This window comes from Trachypithecus francoisi, unplaced genomic scaffold (genome assembly GCF_009764315.1).
Source record: "Trachypithecus francoisi isolate TF-2019V2 unplaced genomic scaffold, Tfra_2.0 Lachesis_group14, whole genome shotgun sequence".
NCBI classification, from domain to species: domain Eukaryota; kingdom Metazoa; phylum Chordata; class Mammalia; order Primates; family Cercopithecidae; genus Trachypithecus; species Trachypithecus francoisi.
In genome coordinates, this window is record NW_022681459.1 from 41,021,970 (window position 1) to 41,042,158 (window position 20,189).

The 20,189-nt window shown below is 61.9% G+C and overlaps 1 protein-coding gene, 1 long non-coding RNA gene and 1 pseudogene across 4 annotated transcripts; 2 read left to right on the forward strand and 1 right to left on the reverse strand.

Moving 5' to 3' along the window:
• Window positions 1–54: 54 nt before the first annotated feature.
• ZDHHC8 (zinc finger DHHC-type palmitoyltransferase 8) lies at window positions 55–17,179 on the reverse strand. 3 transcript variants are annotated; one of them, XM_033232888.1, is made up of 12 exons: window positions 16,343–17,179; window positions 9,129–9,250; window positions 8,810–8,967; window positions 8,553–8,725; window positions 8,228–8,330; window positions 7,739–7,830; window positions 7,431–7,572; window positions 7,106–7,226; window positions 6,913–7,022; window positions 4,673–5,673; window positions 820–1,041; window positions 55–712 (listed from the first exon to the last, which is right to left on the reverse strand). In XM_033232888.1, exons 1-11 carry the CDS (start codon window positions 16,444–16,446, stop codon window positions 831–833), a joined length of 2,337 nt encoding a protein of 778 aa, XP_033088779.1. In that variant the 5' UTR covers window positions 16,447–17,179; the 3' UTR covers window positions 55–712; window positions 820–830. The 3 variants fall into 3 exon arrangements, with proteins under 3 accessions (XP_033088779.1, XP_033088778.1, XP_033088780.1); XM_033232889.1 differs by lacking the exons at window positions 55–712; window positions 820–1,041 and adding exons at window positions 1,048–2,610; window positions 3,071–3,202 and having other exon boundaries at window positions 16,343–17,176; XM_033232887.1 differs by having other exon boundaries at window positions 55–1,041.
• Window positions 16,613–19,973, forward strand: LOC117096017. The gene is made up of 3 exons (XR_004442312.1): window positions 16,613–16,644; window positions 18,035–18,126; window positions 18,706–19,973. It is a non-coding gene; the product is annotated as an uncharacterized LOC117096017 (long non-coding RNA).
• LOC117096806 lies at window positions 19,446–19,637 on the forward strand (annotated as a pseudogene).
• Window positions 19,974–20,189: the final 216 nt, after the last annotated feature.

The following is a 20,189-nucleotide window of genomic DNA, read 5'->3' on the forward strand; positions in this document are numbered from 1 at the left end:
CCTTCCCAACTCAGGGCCCTGTCTGGTACAGGGCACCACATTGGTAGACAGAGCTGTGGAGATCAACACCGAAAATTTTATTTGGGGAATGAATTAGCAGCGGTGCCCTTAAGAACAATGCAGGAGAGTTCTGTGGCTTTCTCATCCCAAAATGGGAGAAATAACACCCGCAGCCCAGGGTAAACCAGGGACAGGGACCCTGTGCTGGAGAAGGGCTGGCTGGAGTGCCACCCTGCCACAGGCCATACCTCTGCTGGAGGACACAGGGCTTAGGCCTCGGGCCCTCTGAGCGCCCGGCAGCATCGTCTCTGGGTGCAGGCAGCCCCAGTGGGGCCCAAGCAGAGCTGGCCATGACCATAGGACCCTGGAGGCAGGCAGGAGCCAATGGCTCACCATGCTGGCGGCTCCAGGAAATTAAGGCATCTGTTCATGTGTCAGGCGAAGGGCAGGAGTGCAGAGACCTTCGGGGGCAACCTGAGACCCCCCACCCAGCCCAACCCATGGAGGCCTGGGCTCCCCGAGGAGGAAGTGGCTTGGTCTAAAGAGCTTGGTTGGACAGGGAGGCTCAGCAAAGTTTGTGCTGGTCCCCGCAGTTCTGGTGCTGCCCCCTGTGGGGTGTTGGACCCCCTGCAGCAGGTGGGGGACGACTCACTGAGGTCACGTGGACACAGGGTCTCGGGCCCTGGCAGGTTGGGAGTCTGTCAAGCTGTGGCTGGTGGAGCAGAGAGCCCAGCCCACCCCCAGCCCTGCCCGAGGGTCCATGGTAGTCTGACCTCCTGGGTCCCCAGCTCGGCTGTCCTGGGCCCCAGTGCTGCCTACTTGTCATCCTGCTAGGGCCCGGAGAGGCTGGGGAAAAGACTGGAGGCAGCCAAGTGCAGGCGGCACATGGCCCCACGTGGGGCCGCCCCAGCGGCCGGGCTCCAGGGGGCCCGCAGTGGTGGGCGGTCCTCCGGGCGGCCAAGGTGGCACAGGTGCAGCCCAGGAGGCACCCAAGGCTGGCCACGCCGCCCCCATCCACGGGTGCAGGTGCCAATCCGCCCCCTGTGGGCCGCGGCGTCCGTGAGAGAGAAGCAGAAAGGTGGAGGTCAGCTTCCGGGCCCTATAGCCCGCACACCTCCCGCACTGGACAGCCCCAGCCTAGGTTGTCTCAGCCCCGAACAGCTGCGCATCCCTCACACTCCCTCAGCCCTGCCCCTGGGATTTGGCAGGCAGGAGAGTTCCAGCAGGTTCAGCAGCCCCACAGGGCCCTGAGCCAGCAGGTGGCCCCTATGCACCCCCATTTCATCTCCCCAGGCTCTTGGGTTCCTGGGATTCCCCTGTGGGTAGCAGCAGACCCAAATCTTTCCCCTAAACACCCTGTCACTGCCAGAACTGACACAGACCCAAGAGGAGAGACCCTCACGCTTCCCAGTCACAGACCATTGGCCGCCCCCTCCTCGCAGGCCTCTGAGTTGGCCCAAGTCGGCAGAAATGCCCCTGAGGAACCCACCTACCCCTGCACACCAGACAGCAGCCACCCCCTCTTCTGGGGCCTGGCCCCTGCCTTCCCCTAACCTGGGGGTCCTGCAGCAACAGCCCTGGTCTTGCCCAAGGAAAGAATCAAAATAAGTTTTTCTTTTTTAATAAAATTATAGCTATATAGATGTAGATATAAACACAAAACAGACACAACGCAGGTGGATGCTGTCGTGTGCTTACTCTCAGGTCCCTGACGCCAAGGGAAGCACGGACTCCTCCCCAGTGCTTTCCACGGCGTGAGCACCGCAGCCAGGCCAGGGTTGAGGACATGGCATGCCTTGGGGCAGGGTTCTCCAGTTTGGCAGGAAGGGCCTGAGGGCTGGGGAGGGGCTCTGGGTGTCACAGGCCCCGTGGCAGCAGCATCCCCATGCCTGCTCCCACCTGTCCTGTCACTTCCCACAAGAGCATAAAGCAAAGGTTGAGGCTTTGATGAAAGGGACAGTGGCAGCTGGAGCACTGACACACGGCTAGCCATCTGTCTACCTATCCACCACCACCCAGAACAGGCCAGAGCAGAAGCATCGGCCTTGCTAAGCTACGAGCTCCCAGCGGGGTCCGTGAAAGGCAATACGTTAGGAGTAGCCTGGCGGGGGACGCTCGGTCCGGGAGCCCACAGGCTGTGTCGGAAGGACGGCAGAGGCCCTGGATGCCTCTGTCCGTCTCTGGGACCTGTCTGTAAAGGGACCGTTGGGGGCTGGCCTGGCGATGATCTGGGGTGCATGGGTGATGGGAGTGGGCCAAGCCTGGCTGAGAGAGGGTGCCCCAAAGAGGCTGACTAGGCCCCCGCACTGCCCTAGCCATGGGATGGGCCCAGACACAGACCAGCCCTGCGGGCCTTCTCCCAGTGAGCCGACTTCCCCATGGGCAGATGAGTGGACAGGCAGGCAGGGCGCCTGGGGCAAGGTGTGGAGGCATGGCACTCTCTCCCGCCAATGGGTCCACACCAGGCTAAGGTGGCCTCGTGTCCCTGGGGCAGAAAAGTTGGTGGGGGGGGTGCGCTGTGGGGTCCTTGTCCCTGTGGCACCACAGCAGATGGGTGGTGGTTAGTCCTCACACTGAGATCTCGTACGTGGTCCCACCCACGCCAGACATCTTTTTTTTTTTTTTTTTTAGTAGAGACGGGCTTTCACCGTGTTAGCCAGGATGGTCTCGATCTCCTGACCTCGTGATCCGCCCGTCTCGGCCTCCCAAAGTGCTGGGATTACAGGCTTGAGCCACCGCGCCCGGCAACCAGACATCTTCTTTTTTTTTTTTTTTTTTTTTTGAGACGGAGTCTCGCTCTGTCACCCAGGCTGGAGTGCTGTGGCCGGATCTCAGCTCACTGCAAGCTCCGCCTCCCGGGTTTACGCCATTCTCCTGCCTCAGCCTCCCGAGTAGCTGGGACTACAGGCGCCGCCACCTCGCCCGGCTAGTTTTTTGTAGTTTTTTTTAGTAGAGACGGGGTTTCACCGTGTTAGCCAGGATGGTCTCGATCTCCTGACCTCGTGATCCGCCCGTCTCGGCCTCCCAAGTGCTGGGATTACAGGCTTGAGCCACCGCGCCCGGCCCAGACATCTTCTTAACCAGCGTGTGCCTTGTAGGGCTGGCAGAGGGCCCTGGGGGGCCGGTGGCAGGTCCCAGCCGGGCCAGGCCCGGGGACTGCCCATTAAGCTTACTTGGGGGAGTCTTCAGCTGAGGGTGGTCCCTGCATCAAAACAAGCACATACACGCATGCACACGGTGAACACAGGAACACATGGGGACAGAGGACAGAGGAGGCAGCAGGACAGAGACGACGCGGACGTGGACTAGTATAGCCGGGTTGTGGGGCCCCAGGCAGTCCCTGCCCTCTGGGCTCGGAGGGTTCACCTGGAAAGCAGGTGGGAGATGCAGAGCCTGCCTGGGGAGTGGCTGTGCCGTCACAGGACAGACAGATGTCACCACAACTGCCACCACCCTCCCGGGTCCCTGGGTCCCTCCTAGGCAGCACTGGCCACAGAGAGCATGGGGCAGCCAGGTGGGCACTGACTGGAGCCCCTGTCCTGCCCTGCACTGGGACCCTGGTCACTCTGCCTGGCCTCATTCCTGCTCTCTCTCAGGAAAACGAGGGGCTGCCCTCCTGCCCACCAGCACTGACCAACAGCAGCTCTACCCTTGCTGCTTAAATCTTCTCGAGGCGAGAGCCCTTGTCCCAGGGCTGCGATCCCTGCCTGGCTGCAATGCTGCCCACTTCTAGGTCTCGGGCTCCCCATTCATCACACCCAATGACAGCCTCCTCCCCAACTCCACAAAAGCTGAACAGACTCCCACCCTATGGGGTAGGGGAGGTCTGCTCAGGGCTGGATGGACTGCTGTGCCCTCAGCCCGTTTGTGGCCAAGTGGCCTGGGCTAGGCTGGGTTCTCCCCCTGGGGCCGCATCTGCAGACGGGAAACAGCTGAGCCTGTGCTTGAGGTTTCCAGGCCTGGACCAGGCGACAGACGCCATGAGGACACCATGCGCCGCAGCCTGGGTCCTGGCCCCAGCAGGTGTGCAGTTCTCCTACCTGGGCCTGGGCCTGCGAGCCAGCTGACCCCGCTTTCTCAGTTACCAACCTGCTGGTTGCCTGGAGCCAGCCTGCTTTCTCCAATCCTCAGTTTCCCCACCTACGAGCAGGGAAACCCCTGCTTCCTAGAACTATGTCCCACAGGGAGGGCCAGGGACCAGCCACCCAGTGGCACATTGTGCTGCTAGGTAATGTCCTCAGCCCCAGCCTCCAAGAGATGCAGCAAAGCAGACCCAGGGAGAGCCCCAGGTGGACAGGGCCACTGTGACCCAGGAAGCCAGAGCCACAGCCTAAAGGAGGCCCAGGCTGCCGCATGACACCGGCCCCAAGGAGAAAGCCCCACGGCCTCCCACATGCCGGGTCTGTGCCAGCTCTGGGGGAACGAGTTGTCGGGCTCAGGACACAAATTCTCATACCCTGTCCCCAGAGCGTGCCCAGGACATCCTCAGAGCTGGGCCACACGGGCTAGCCAGGGCCTTCAAGGCAGGGCGAGGCGCATCCTCCCTGTCCCGACCCCAGAGAAAACCTCAGGCCCCTGGGATGACCTATGAGTGCCCAGCCAAGAGGGGCCCTGTGGACGGCTGGACAGCTGCCCTGTGCCAGGAAGCCCACCCGCACCTCCCGGCACCCACCTCTGCACGGCCAGCGAGGGCGGTGGCTCTGGGAGGTCCGTGTGGATGAAGGCGACAGCTTTGGGGCCTGCATAGGACGGTGAGTGGGGAGTGCCGGGCGGGGAGGGCAGGCCCTGGCGTGCAGGTGACCTATGTGAGCCACTGCTGGGCCGGGGCCCCGGGGCGTTGCTGCTGGCCTGATCAGCCTGCAGGGAGGAGGACGACGTCCGCGGTGCACGGCTCACGGAGCTGGACAGCGAGGACAGTGATGTCTGCAGGGCAGGGTTGCGGGCGCCGCCAAAGCCGGGCCCGGCCACAAGGTCGTCTCTGGAGCCATAGCGCAGCGTGGAACCTCGGGGGCCCTCGGACAGCACACTGGCCTGCTGCAGACTGTAGGAGCTGGGCGCGTCATAGACGCCTGAGTCGCCGAACAGTGAGTCGGCCTGGGAGCGCAGCAGGCGCTCACGCTCCTCCCTGTCCTTGCGCTCCTGGATGGATGCCATGATGGTCCTGGACAGGTTGTCGTAGCGCACAGGCGAGGGCTCCCGGGGCCTGGGGCCCAGCACGGGGCTGAAGCTGCGGGGCAGGGGCCGTGGTGGGTCGCCCGTCGCCCCAGGGTGCAGGTAGGGTGAGTGGTATCCGGCCACGCCAACTGCTGGATGGGCGGGGCAGGCGTGGCCACCAGGTGAGCCAGGGTTGAGCAGGCTGTCGTAGGACAGGCTGCCGTTGCGGTTGGGCAGTGCATGGGGGGCAAAGATGCTACGGTGGGGCGTGGGGGGCCCACCCTCAGAGCGGAGGGGCTGCAGGGCCACGTGGTCCCCGCCCCGCCGGCTCGAGGCCTTGAGGCTCAGGGAACGCAAAGCGCCCGAGAAGGCATCAGAGGCGCTGAGCGGGGGGGATGGCGGGTAGGCTGCATGCAGGCTCCCGGGTCCATAGTCAGGGAGGTCCAGGCTCGGCTCGGACACAAAGTCCAGGCTACGGATGCTGTCATCCCCCAGGGTCAGGGAATCAGGGCCTGGAACCTGTAGGGAGAAGGCATTCTCACCACTGCCCGCCTGCCACCCTACCTGCAGCCACCAGTCGGCACCCACAGGGGCCACACCTGGCACCGTGGCCTCAGGAACTGGGCCTCAAGGAGCCGTAAGAGTCACACAATGACCCATGGTCCTGTCCCTGAGCACCCAAGGCCCTGTTCCTGAGCATCCATGGCTAAGGGGCAGGGGCTCTGCAGTGGGAGGGAGGCCATAGCTGGCTATTGCAGACACCTAGGGCTCTGCCCTTGGAGCCACACAGCCCCAGGGGCCCACCACTCAGGACAGCCACAGGGAGGAGGGGCCTCGTCTAGCCTCTGTGACAGGCACATGGGCCTGGGCTTGGGCTTGGGGCAAGAGCCTCAGGAACCACAAAGCCAGAAGGGGATCAGGGCAAATGTGGGCTCAATGCACTTGGCCAACCAGACCTGATCCCCCACTGGACCCAGGAGTCCCAGGAAGATGATGTATCCGGAGCCCTCATCTCCAAGCAGGGCTGCCTCCTCCTTCGAGGCACAGCTCCTACATGCCTACAGACTCAGACCCTTGGCCAAGGAGGCCCAGACTCACTGCTCCACCAGTGACTCTCTCCAGGAAGGACATCAATCCTGAGGGGAGAGGTTCCCGGGGATGAGGCTCATCTGGGTGCACAGGGCCCAGCCACAGGGTGCCTTTTGCGGTGGCCCAGAAAGAAGGATGACACTGTGGGACTGTTGGGTGTTCTGGTTCACTGCACAGACCGCCCCACACTGCCTACTACTCCAGCGACCACAGAGCACTCATGCAACTCAGGGAAGAGAAATATGCTTTCTCAAGCACGTCTCAAATTCTTCCGAAGTCTTCCCGTGGGCCTTACAGAGTGACTAATGGTGGAATTCCAGGCATCCTGGTACACAGTGCTCCTGGGGGCAGCCGCCCACCTGGTCTAGGGCAATGCCAGCCAAGGGACAGACGTTAAGCCTGGATGGCCCACGCCAGTCCCTTCCAGGACACCCTGCTCTCCTTCATGGGTCCCAGTTCTGGGTGCACACAGGCAGGGTCCTACCAGTCACACAAGGTCCTTGGTGACCCAGGCAGAGCCCTGAGGGGCATGGTCTCAGGGGATGTGGCCTCCACTGGAGAGGCGGGGCTCTGAAGGTGGGGCCTCCATGGGGTAAGGGCTGTGGGGAGAGGTCCTGGAGGCGGGCCTGGGGGACGAGGCCTGCCAGGGGGCAGGCTAGGCCTCCTTACCTGCTCGCTTGGTCCACAGAAGGGTGCCTTGGGACCCGTGGGGAAGGCCGGCCTAAACTTGTACATGGCAGGCGTCGGGGGGCTGGTCCTTTGCACCGACAGGGCACTCTCTGGGGATGCAGACCACTGTCAGACTGAGGTCACATGGGGGTCAACCCACGTCCCTCCCTAGGTGTGGCTGCCCCGACCTCACCAGCACTGCCTGGGCGCGGGGTCTGCAGGTCACTGCTGAACGTGCCAGCCTCTATCTTGGGGGGCAGTGGCGGCCCCAAGTCCAGCGGCTTCTCATCCAGCCGGTCCAGGCTGCCCTTGGACTGGGAGGGGGCGGGGTCAGTGGTATGTGGGGCTTGGATGAGGGGCAGGGCTTCACTAGGGATTTAGCCTGGGACCTGGTCCCCTCCCCAGAATCCGTCTACAGCTCTACCTGCCCCATCCACCTCTTGTAGGCCCCCACCAACCTGCCTGTTTCCCCATCCACGGGCCTGACTGCCAGCCCATCCCCAAGCCCAGGCCCCCACCTTGCTATGGCCCAGGCCAGCCTTCAGCCCGTTGTCACTAAGCTTGACCTTGAGCGGTGCAGCTCGGTCCAGGAGTTCAGGTCTAAGGAAAGGCGGCTTCAAGCTCACCGCAAGCGGCAGCCGGGGCGGCTCCACCACGTACCTGCACCAGGGCACAGGGGTCAGTGGCCAGCCTACCTGCCACAAACACACAAGGGCAGGGCTGGCCACACCTAGCAAGAGCCAAAACGGACCAAGCTGAGGGTCTAAGGCTGCCCGCCCCACACCCAGCAGAGGCCCCCCACCACCCTGCCCAGGCCGGGCCTCACCGGGGTGCCAGGGGGCTGCACAGCACGTGCTCCACATTCCCACAGCAGCCTCGGGTGAAAGGGTTCACACCCCCGCGGAACTTCCCAGTCACCTGTGGATGCAGGACCCTCAGCCAGCCTGGCCTCCCAAGGTTCAGGGAAGGGTGGGCAGGGGGCTGGGCAGGGGAGCTGGGGTTCCTTAGAAGCTGGCACTCGTGGGAAGTGGCTTGGGCAGGGTCAGCCCAGGGCTGCCCCTCACATAGGTTACCCGGCCTGTCCTTGCAGGGAGCTGTGGGATTTCTGGGTCACTGGTGGCTACACTGTCCACAGATAGGATGTGCACAGGGGATGGGGCAGGCGTGACCCCACATGGCGGTCTCAGAGTTGGAGCCTCATCTCAACACAGCTGCACAAGCTACCTGAGAAGGGTGCCCCAGGCCCCACCCTGTCCCCATGCAGCCCCAACTGTCTCTGCCCTTTGGGGCCACCCATCCCCCATGGGGTCTGCACCTGCTCGTTGGTGGTGCGCCCCCGAGTGACCAGCACCACATGGAAGCCAGTGAGGCCAATGACAGGGATGAAGAAGAGGCCGGCCACACACATGACAGCCATGCTAGCCTGTTAAGGCCAACGGCGCAGGCCAGGACACCACAGACCCTATCGCAGCAGCACGGAGCAGGTGCCTGTGGACAAACCCCCTCCCAACCTAGGGACGGCCACCTGCCCGCTGGGGATCCCTGGGCAGGAACCAAGCCTTCTGAGGCTCGATCTCCCCAGTGAACGTGTCCCCGGTCCACATCGCCTCTGCAATGAGGCCCACAGGAACCAAGGATACGTGATGGTGGTGTGTGCGGCTCCCAGCCCCTCAGCGTGGTTCAGCACGTAGACCAGGCCAAAGGCCACGACGCCCACCATATGTGCGCTGAGTGACAGCAGGAACAGGAAGAAGTAGCGATAGTTTCGACGCCCGATGCAATTGTTGACCCAGGGGCAGTGGTGGTCAAAGTCCTGGGCGGGAGCAGTGCGTCAGGGCACATGGCAGGCAGGGATGTGGCACAGGGCTGGGGGAGCTCAGGGCAGCAGGGCGGTCACCTCTACACAGTTGTCACAGACGCTGCAGTGGGAGCAGCGCGGCGGGCGGTAGAAGTGGCACGTGGCGCACCACTTCATGCGGACCTGGATACCCCGCACATCCACGTTCTTGTATAGTGGGGCCCGGAAGTCGTCCTCCTTGTCCTCATCCTCATCCGCTGCAGACCAGGAGCCAGGCAGGGAGCACGAAGTTGACTTTCCTGGCAGGTGAATCCCTCCCCCAAGTCCAGCCCACCCACGAGGAACCCCTGAGGCTGTCTCGAGTTAGCCACTCACACTCTAGTGAAAGTGAGATGAGCTGCCCAGCACAGGGCCCTACCTCGGGGGAAAACACCAGGGTCCATGAAGGTGGCCATGCTGAAGTTGGCGAGGACAAAGAGGAAGATGATGCCATTGTAGACGGGAACAGCTGGGGACACAGCTCGTGTCAACCATGGGCACCTGCAGTAGACAGTGGGAGCAGAAGTGGAGTCTGGGGGTGCAGAGGAGATGCAGGGGCAGAGCTATGTGGTGCGGCAGACTGGGCCTGCAAGGTCACCCTCAGACCTCAAAGGCAGTGGGGAGGCTGCCACAGCCCTGCCAAGAAACCTCAGCCACATCGCTCCTTCGAGTAACCACCAGAGGCTGTGCGTATCAGTACAGCATGTGGGCTACCCATGCCCTGACCTGGCAACGCCTCAGGGCAGCCATCTCAGACAGGCCCACAGGCCTAAGGTCACACCATTCCAGCAATGTCCCTGGGCTCCACTACCACGGCGGGGGGCGGGGGCTGGGGACAGTGCACAGGCTGGAGGTGGGAGCCCCAGATGGAAAATGCGCCCACGACGCCTCATCCAGGCCCATCCCTGGCACAGTGGGGCCTCTCACCAGGGAGACTCTGGGGTGTGGGGAGCCTCAATCCTTGGTCAGTAAATGCATGTGATGCCCCGACTTCCCAGACAGGCACAGCCCCATCCAGAGAGCCCCTTCTTTTGAGTTTGTCACCTCCTTCCCCAGATGACAAAGTAGAACACTTAGGGACTCTAGAAATGCACAATGTCCCCCACCACTTCCCATCTTCCCAGCCCTCAGCACTTGGCTCCAAGGCCACCCCCTCTTCCGGGAAGCTTTCCAGGACTCCAGGCTGCCCTCCGCAGCTTCCCTGCAAGGTGTGCCCTCACACATCTTCCTGAAAGGTGCCTTCCTCAGCCCTCAAGGGGCCTGGCCTGAGTCCCCTCTGAGGAGACCTGCCAGTCCTCGGGCCACACGGCCTGAAGCAGGTTCCTAAATCCACCCACTCAGCTTCCGAGAAGCCCCTCTGGCCTCAGGCTCCTCATCTCTCCCCTGCCTATCCTGAGACGGCTGCTGTGACAAGCAGCAGGGACAGGAACACAGGATTTTGCATCCCTCCCTGTACCCAGGTCCTCTGCATAGTTGGGGGGCTAGTGGGGATCCCCCACAGCAGCCCTGACCTCCGCGGCCACTAGCAGTGGATGGGGCCCACGCGCTGCTTACCACCCCAGCGCACGTGGCCACGCTGCTGCACCCACACCCGCCTGGCCAGCAGCCAGCCCCGCCGCCCCGGCAACCACCTCCACGGCAGCAGAGCTTCACTATTTTTAGTGGAAAGCAAGAGGCTATTTAAAGACTCTGCTTCCCACGACAGCCATCCTTGGCACGGCCGGGAGCCCAAGTTACCCTTCCTCTTGTCCAGGGCCCAGCCCGTGGAACAGACCCCGGGGTGAGGACACAGCTGCGGCCACAGCTCCCTCTGCTGGGAGGGCTCTCCCTGTCCCTGCCCAGTGGCCCAGCCCCCAGGCTTCCTTCCACCCTCCCCAGCCCTGCCTGGCACACAGGCAGCACTCAAACGTGCCTGGCCTCCAATGCAACGCCATTCAGCAAGGACCACAGGTCCCTAAGGCATGGTCAGCCCAGCAAGGTGGGCACAGGCAGGTGAGCGGCCCTCCAGGGAGAGGCAGGGCCTGTGCTCCCCACAAGCCTTCTAGGGGAGGCTGGCTACGTAATCTGTGCAAAATGAAACTATGGGCCCCTTATTTAAAAATTACAGAAAATTTTAAGATGTTGACAGCAGAGCATTGAACCAAACGCAGGCCCTCATGGTGCCTGTGGGGCCAGCCTGCTCTGCGAAGGGATGGGGCAAGTGCCATTGGTCAACCCTTGGGCTGCGAGGAGGGAGGCAGTCTCTATCCTCCCAATGTGGACCTGAGGATAGAAACCTCGGGGCCCCTCTGCACCTGCGCTGGCTGCCAGCCTGCCTCCTGGCCCTAACTGGGGCCTCGGGAGTGCGTTCGCCCATCAGGCAGGTGGGGCCTGAACCCCATGCTGACTTGAGCTCCCTGACAGCCCAAGCAGGCGGTACTGCTGTGTCCTCCCTGAGCCTGGACTCTCCCACACGAGGCGGGCCAGACAGCAGCCTTACAGCCACAAGGCCACTCTGGGAAGTCTATAGTGTGACCGGGTCCCCCCAGCCAGTGTGGGTATCACCGGCCCACATGCCTGTGAGGGCCCTTATGGGCACTAAGCCAGGGGTGGGGGAGGCTTGTCGTGGGTTCTCTGACTGGGACCTGAGCTGCCCACCTCTCCAGTCCTTCAGGGTGAGGCAGCTGTCCTCTCTGTAATCCCCAAGGTCGGATCCTGCCTAACAGGGACCAGCTCACAGGCCAACCCACCAGGGCCCAGAGCTCTCAGGGCTCAGTGGGGGAGAAGATGTGGAGCATGTGCAGGCACATACAGACACATGTGTGAAGACATGGACATATGCACAAACATGCTCCAGGGCACATGTGCACGGGGGTGTGTGCACACACACAAATATACAGGCATGTACACACATAAACACACAGACAACCTGCTCTGGTACACAGAAGGCACACACGCATACATGAATCATATCTACATACAAGACACATACATGCATGAACACTTGCATGCAGACATGCACACATGCACATGCTGGCGCATATGCAAGAATGCAGACATGCCTGCACATCACTCACCCAAGACCGATGTGTGTGCACACGTGAACACAGGTGTGCACAGACACACGCCTCCTCACACCGCATCCAGCCCTATCCAGCCTCGGCTCAGCTGCCCCTCACTCTGGCCTCAGACATGGCCCTCCCACTCTCTGGGCTTCCCTTTGCTCCTCTGTGGATAGGACAAGTGTGGGGACACACAAGCACTCTCAGGGATGTGCAAGAACACGGGAGGACACACGAGGACATGCAAGGATGCATGAGGACACATGGAGACAGGGGAGGCCATGTGCGGATGCTCAGGCACACTCGAAGACACACACTCTCTATGGGCAGGGCCCAGCAGCCAGTAGTCTGGGTCCTGGCTCGGGGAGGCTCCACTTCCACCCAGACCTGATGGTGCACACCACGCTTGCCTGTCGGAGGGCCAGGCAGAGACAGGCTCTGGGCCTGGGCTGGAGGTGGAGTGTCTGGCCCGCCATGTCCCTCTGAGCCCCTCCTGGCTGGCTCCAGCCAAGCTATGGGCGGAGGGCAGGTCCGGGGGGCCCAGCCCCGAAGTTCCAATCCCTCATCCAGGGCCACAGGCTGGGACATGCAGCACCACCATAGGCCCCACCCGGGCTGAGGCCCCAAGTCCCGCCTGGGCTGGCAGGGAGACACCGCCCAGCAAGGGGGGGTGGCTTAGGGGCAGAATGTCCGCCACAGCTAAATGTGGAATGGAAAATTTTAACTCAGACGTTTTCATTTAAATCAGGTTCTTCATTAGCACTGTTTGTGTATGAGTGGCACTCGCCCGTGGGGCACCCGGGACCAGCGGGACAAAATCCGCTGTGCCCTTGTCAGGCCAGGCCTTTGGACCTCAAAGTACCTGAACCTACCTGTCCAATCCCTACAGACACCTGGACAGATGGGGAAACTGAGGCTCGGGGGCCAGGAATACCCCAGGCCACATTCAGTAGATCCCAGCAGGGGGGCTCACACTGAGTTTTCACCCCCAGGCTCCCCAGACTCATGAGGTCCCAGTCAGCAGTTCAGTCCCTCTTGGCCCCCCAAGGCTAGTCTGGCCCAGGGCCTGTTCTGACTGCTGTCCTGAGCTGGGCCTCCAGGCAAGGAGAGGACTCAGGACGATCTAGGGACCAGCCACACCATCCCAGATGCCCCAGAGACAGATAAGCCAGCCTGGCTCAGCCCCAGGCATTGGCAGCCTGCCAGGCAGCCCCAGCCCTTGGACATTCACAGGGTCCCTGTCATTCTGCAATGTGGCTCTGGAGTGAAGTCAGGGCAGGGTCGGGAGCCTGGCCTAAGAGTCTTTGAACCCTCTGCCAGCAGCTGACCCAGCCTAGCATTATGCCACAGTGTAAAGGGCTTCTGCAGCCCAGCGGGACACAAAACACCCAGAAACATAGGAAGGGGCCAGGAGCAGTGATCACACCTGTAGTCCCAGCACTTTGGGACGCTAAGGCTGGCAGATCACCTGAGCTCAGGAGAACAGCCTGGGCAACATAGCGAGACCCCATCTCTATTAAAAAAACACAAAAAATAAATAAATTAGCCGAGTGTGAGGGTGCCCACCTGTCATCCCAGCTACTCAGGAGGCTGGGGTGGGAGGATCACTTGAGCCCAGGAGGTCGAGACTGCAGTGAGCCGAGGTAGCACCACTGTACTCCAGCCTGGGCGACAGAGTGAGACCCTGTCTCAAACAAACAAACAACAACAAAATCCTGGGAAGGTTTCCTGAAGGAAGAGGGCCTCTGACAAGCTGCCCTGCTGTATGTGCCCCATCCTGAGAGGGTACCCCTCACAACCTGGCATGCTTCCATGCCCAGACCCTCCTAGAGAGATGTGTGAATGTCCTGCTGGTCCCAAGACCCTTGGCCATCTGGCTGACGGACGGGTCCCTGGTTCTCAGGCCTCCAGTTCCCCACACCACATGACACCCAGAACTCCTGCCTACCTGGTGCATGGGTGAAGCTGCCCTCCTGGCAGCAACTCATGTTTACTGAGTGCAGAGACGGGGCTGGGGCCACTCACTGTCTGGTAACGTCCGAGGAGCAAACAGTGAAGTCGGGAACCCTGTATTGGCCCTGAGGGCAGGGATAAGGGGCACAGGAGCAACCTGCTCCCCTTCCTGTGTACCTGGACCAGATACAGGGCAGGAGGTTGGGCAACAGGTGGACAAGTGGCCTGCCTCATGAAGGGGGCCGCCTGGACCCCTGCCTACTCAGAATCAGCACAGCTGCCATGGGTGTCATCAATGGGCCAGCCGACCCAACAGAACCCCTTCTCAGGAACTGAGCAGTCTTGGAGGAGCTCAGCAGAGTTGGGGCGGGTCGGGGAAGAGGCCAGGATCACTGACAGCCATTCAGCCCAGGGATGTGAAGCAGGGCTTCTTAGCCTTGCTAGGTGGCCACTGCACATCAAACCCAGGTGAGTACCTGGGCCACCATCCTTCTACAGGGACACATGGCACCTTCTCCCATGTGCAGGGCCGTCAGAGGTCAGCACAGGCCAGGCGTAGGGTTGGGTGCAGGCATGGCCCACACTGCCCCAAGAAGGAACCCCATACCTCAAGACTGCTGGTGTCGCTGAAACAGAACTCCAGAACAGAGGAGGAGAAACTGGTGCTCAGCAGAGTGGGAGCCACCCAAGCACTCCATGCCTGGGGCTGGGTCAGGTTCACAGGCAGAGTCACGGAAAGGGCCCTCTGACATCACACTCGAGGGAACCAGCAGCCGCAGCCACCACAGCCGGCTGCAGATGTGGTGCCAGGAACAGAGGAGCCGTCCAAGGAGGACAGGATTTGGGGAGTGTGCAGGGTTGATTTCAATTTCTTACCATATTTTTTTTCTGTATTTCACAAGTTCCCCAAAAAGAACACACATTACTTTTTTTTTTTCCAAGACAGAGTCTTGCTCTGTCACCCAGACTGGAGTGCAGTGGTGCGATTTTGGCTCACTGCAACCTCCGCCTCCCAGGTTCAAGCGATTTTCCTGCCTCAGCCTCCTGTGTAGCTGGGATTACAGGCGCCCGCCACCACACCCGGCTAGTTTTTGTACTTTTAGTAGAGATGGGGTTTCACCATGTTGGCCAGGCTGGTCTCAAACTCCTGACCTCAGGTGATCTGCCCGCCTTGGCCTCCCAAAGTGCTGGGATTACAGGCGTGAGCCACTGCGCCCGGCCCACACATTACTTTTGAAGTCATGAGAAAGGACACTGAATTGCATGGAGGGAGTAAGGAACCAACCCAGACCCCCACACTGACACAGGTCCTGGGGACCAGCGCTGGGCTGGGCCCACCCTTCCAGAAGCCTTGGTGGGATGTGTTCCCCCAGGCCAGGCTCCCCAGGCTGCCCACCACCCACCTCTCTCTGCCCCACACCAGCACTGAGTGACAAAAACACGCTGGCTTGCCCAAGCCAGAAATAAGCCCGTCCACACAGGCCTTTTTTAAACATGCTCTTGGCAGCCTGCGGTGCCCACCCAGCCCCAGCCTGCAGGTAACTCTCTCGCCTCCACGGGCACCCGATTCAGCTTCGCCATGCATGCAGCGACTCCCCAAATTCTTGCAAAGGTGATGAGTGTCAGGCAGCCCCTACCTGCCCCTCTCCAGGCTCACATGCTCAGGGGTGGCCCCACCTTGGAATAGGTCGCCATCGTTCATGTCACCTGGGCTATGTCTCAACCCCAGATTGGTGGAAGGGGGGTGGGTGGTTGAAGATCTGTGCAACGGAAGCCTGGAGCCCCCAACCCTCCTTGTGCCTGAAAAAGCCCTGTGGTGACCCCACAGCCACAGAGAGAGGCTGTGCTGTCCACATGCCTCTCTGGTCCTAAGCCAGCCTGTATCTTGGGTGAAGAAGTTGAGGCTGGAGGGGCGCAGTGTCCTGCAGGCGTGGGCTCTCACTCCCAGAAACAGGACCTCAAGGTTCCTGGTGTGCACCATGGCCAACCCACAGAGGTGCTATGCTAACATCGAGCCCTGGGTGTGGCCTGGCCTGGGTCCTCCAGCTGTGATGACCACTGGGTCTTCCTGAGAGGGAGGCCAAGGGCCAGGCCCGGGTCACCAGTGGCTGTGGGGCAGGCATGTGGCAACCAGGCCAGGCCACACCTACGTGGGGACAACTTGATTCTGGCCTGGGGCGGGCAGCCAGGAGGAGACCCGAGAGGCACCCACAGCCACCTGCAGAGAGGGCTCATGGCTCTGGGTGGCCCACGTCCCCTCGGGAGCCCCATGGGGAGGGAAGGGCTGCAGCCACACCCAGAGCAGCCCGGCCTCCTCCCCTACCCGGGCCCAGCGCTCCCCGACAGGGCACTCCCGAGGTGCCCAGCCCGCACTGGTGTCCCCACACAAGGGACTCACCCCGGTGCCTGGGATGCCCGCACACGGCTTCAGCTCCCCCGGCCCTGGCGGGGGGAGAGGGACTGCCGTCGCCTGCAGCCGGCGCCCCGCCCGCCCACTGTCCCGGGCCCCGCCAGCCCCCGCGACCGCCGCCCCCGTGCCCGGGCTGTGCGGGCCGTGCCCATCGCTGCCCCGGTACTCCCAGACGCGGCGCCGACTCACGTGAACACGAAGAAGAGGGTGCTGGAGCCGACCAGCAGCGCGGCGGCCGTGGCCACCGGGATGTACTTGGCGGGTTTGAGGCGCGTCCCGGGGCTGCGGGGCATCCTGGGCGCCGCGCCGCCGCATCCCTCCCCGGGGCCGGGCGGGCGGGGCCGGCCGGGGTCGGGCCGGGGTCGGGCGGGCGGACTGGACGCGGCGCAGGACCCGCGGCGGCGGCGGCGGCGGCGGCGGAGGAGGAGGAGGAAATCCCACCCCACGGGCGGCGGCGGCGGCGGCGCGCTGATGTCAGCGCGCCCCTTAAGGTGGACCAGGCGCCGGGGGCCGCGGCGAGGAGGGACGAGGCGGGGCGAGTCGACGGGTCCCGCGGGCCGCCCACCGGTTCGCGGGACCCTCGGAGGGGGCGGGGCCTCGCGGGCTCGGGGACCCCAACCCGGCGAGCGCCTGCGGCTCTCGGGGGCCGGGCACCCACGCACCCCTGCGGCCCGGCCGGCCGGTGGTCACCACGGCGAAGGCCAGGGCTCCCTGGTCCCGGGCCGCGGAGGCGTGCAGGTGGCCTCGGGGGCGTCTGTGGACGCAGCCCTCTCCCTAACGACCCCTCTGGTTTGAAGCCCCCTGGCATTCACGAGGGGGCGCGGGTGTGACACCGCAGCGGTGTCGTGGCTGTTTTGCCTCCTGACCACCTCGCAGCCCTCCCTCGGGCCACTGGGCTGGAGGAGCCCGGCCAGCGGGCGCCAGGCCCTCCGCGTCTTGGCCCGAGCTGCAGGCTTGAAAGAGGGTAGGCTGAAGCCCCCATCCTCCCCGAGGCGGGCCCCTTGGGAAGCCCGGCGCCCCGGCCCTGTCCGATAGGCCCTGAGCGTCTCCTCCCGCAGGAAATCCCACCCGCCCCGCTGCCGCTTAAGGTGGACCGAACCGGAGCCTTCGGCGCCGTGGGCGGGGCCTCGTGTGGGTTCCCCCTGGCAGAGCAGGCGGCGCCAGCAGGAGACCCTCACTCAAGCTCCGGAGCCTCCCCAGTGAGGGTCATTGTCCTCGGCGACGCCAACATGCCCAAGGCACCCCCTGTTCTGAAATCCAGACCCATTAGACTCCTCCCTAGGTGGAGATCTGTGGGGGGGACCTCATCCATCACCCCCAGCCCTGAGTGTCTGCTCCCCTACAACCAGAACCCCATGCGGCCCTACCCTGCTGTGCAGGCATGAGGCTCCTTGGCCTGGAGGCCCCTGCTCGCCTGGGGAAGCATCCGGCCCCAGCTCCTCAGGGTGGGCAGGCCAGGGTTGTGGCTGTTGGAGGAAGAACCCAGGACTGGGGCCGGTACCCAGACTTTAATGCAGCTAACTGCTGCACAGCAGAAATGGTGATGGGCTTTCTCCCAGGCAGCTCTAGTGGTAAGCACTGCTCTCAGGGTGCCCTGCTCCAGGAGGCCCAGTCTGGGGTGCTCACAAGCACTGAGGCAGTGGAGGGGTCTCAGGGCACAATAGTAAGCCTAGAGCAGACACCACTGGAGCAGATGCCTCGTTACCTGGGCTCTGCAGTGGCCACGAGTGAGCCTCTCAGTTGGCAACACACCTGCCACCTGGCGCCCATCTCTAGCCTCCCCCTTCCTCCCACCTTCCCCAAGGAAGTGCCTCCTCTAGTGATACACACCACAGAACCTCTCAGGGTCCAGGTCTGACTCCAAGTTCATGCTTTGTGCAGGGTGCCAGGACAGTCACCTTCCTCCACCAGCTGAACCCTGGAGTAAACTACCAAATGCTGACCGTGGGAAGAAGCGGAATCAGGCCTACTTGGTGAGATGCCTTTTCCCTTGAGTTTTTAACACAGGGTTTCCCTCTGCCACCCAGGCTGGAGTGCAGTGGTGCAGTCATGGCTCACTGAAGCCTCAACCTTCAGGGTTCAAGTGATCTTCCCACCTCAGCTTCCCAAGTAGCTGGGACCACAGACGTGCACCACCACGCCAGGTTATTTTTTACATTTTTTTGTAGAGATAGGGTCTCTCACTATGTTGCCCAATCTGGTCTTGAACTCCTGGCCTGAAGTGATCCTCCCGCTTTTGCCTTCCAAAGTGCTGAGGTTACAGGTGTCAACCATTGCATCTGGCCTTGGGATCCCTTTTCCTTAACACAGAGGCCTGGGCAGAGGGATCCCCAGTAGTACAGACCCACTACTGGAGACAGAGAACCAAGCGAGGTCGGCACCAGCCTCCCCCACCAACATGGATGCTGAGCCCATGCCCTAGTTTCCTCCCCAAGAAGAGCTAAGATCCCAGGGAAAAGGAAAATGAAGCAGAAAGCAGGAGGCTCCCCAGCCTGCAGCCTGGCGGACAGACCTGGGATGGAAGGCTGAACCATACTGCATTTCTCACACAGTCCCTAGCACCGGCGGGACCCCATTCCGCTCACCATTGTCTGCCAAAGGGGACCCACTGGAAACACACTGGGCTGGACAGCTGGCGCGAGTGCCCACATGGGTGTCCTTGCAGAGCCTACCCTGTGTTCCCGTGGGGCCAGCACAGCTCCCTTCCTGCAGCACATCACATCCTGCAGTGTCAACAAGCTGCATCCTCAAATGCGCCCTGCAACACAGCCCCACCACAGGATGGCACTGTATCCCAGCCATTCCGAGGGGCCTTCCCACTGTTGAGGACTCTCCTTGGAGACATTTCTCCCATCCCCAGATGAAGGAAGTCAGCCTGGAATTTTATTAGAACCCCAAATCAAATACAGAATGCTAAACATCCTTTCTGTGCTGGGGGCGTGGGGTGCCTGTCCTAGCCAAGGGCTTCCCTCCTGGAAGCTCCAGCCAGTGCATGGGGCCCTCCCTTTCACAGACATCAAAGCCTCCAATTGACACCTGTACCCAGCCTGTGGCCCCAGGGGTGACATGGCACAGCAAGGCACCATCTGCAGTAGACAGCGTCACCCTCCCAACACGAGGACCTCACTCGGCACGGGGCGCAGGCTTCACCTCTCTTCTTGGGTGCAAAGTGCACCACTGTCCCCCTGCCAACCTGCTAAAAAGCCGTCCACAAGCATGAGGCCACAGCTAACAGAACACAGGCAAGATGCCAGTGAGGAGTCTTCAGGTGGGCTGTTTAAAACCAGGAGCAAGGACCATACTTTCAGGGATCATTTCCATAGTTCATTACCAAAGAACTTTCTCTGAACATGTAGGGCACTGGAAACCACGAGGAGTCAGCACAGCCTTCTTTCCTGAGCTGGCCTTTCCCTCTGCAGGGGACACTCTGCCACAGGGGACAACCAAAGTCAGCCTTGGCTGATGCTAGAGACCATAAAGTGGTTCCCATTTATGTAAAAATGAACAAACCTGAGAGTAGTTGCCTTTGGAAGTACATCCCCCAGAGCGGTGGTCCCTAACCATTTTGGCACCAAGGATCAGTTCAGTGCAAAACAATTTTTCCATGGATCAGGGGTAGGGGAGTGGTTTCAGGATGTAACTGTCCACCACAGATCATCAGGCATTAGGTTCTCATAAGGAGTGCACAACCCAGATTCCTCACATGCGCAGTTCACAATAGGGTTCGCACTCCTATGGGAATCTAATGCCCTGCTTATCTGAGAGGAGCTCAGGTGGTAAAGCTCACTCGCCCACCACTTACCTCCTGCTGTGTGGCCCAGTTCTTTTTTTTTTTTGAGGCGGAGTCTCGCTCTGTCGCCCGGACTGGAGTGCAGTGGCCGGATCTCAGCTCACTGCAAGCTCCGTCTCCCAGGTTTACGCCATTCTCCTGCCTCAGCCTCCCGAGTAGCTGGGACTACAGGCGCCCGCCACCTCGCCCGGCTAGTTTTTGTATTTTTAGTAGAGACGGGGTTTCACCGTGTTAGCCAGGATGGTC

Bases quoted from the DNA above. Each gene is read 5' to 3' on its own strand.
- ZDHHC8 (XM_033232888.1), bottom strand. From the start codon at position 16,446: ATGCCCCGCAGCCCCGGGACGCGCCTCAAACCCGCCAAGTACATCCCG. The intron at 5,674-6,912 runs GTAAGGAGGCCT...TTCTCCCTACAG, and splicing joins TCTGTGGACCAAGCGAGCAG to GTTCCAGGCCCTGATTCCCT. The intron at 1,042-4,672 runs GTGGGTGCCGGG...CGCGGCCCACAG, and splicing joins CCCTCGCTGGCCGTGCAGAG to GGGGCGGATTGGCACCTGCA.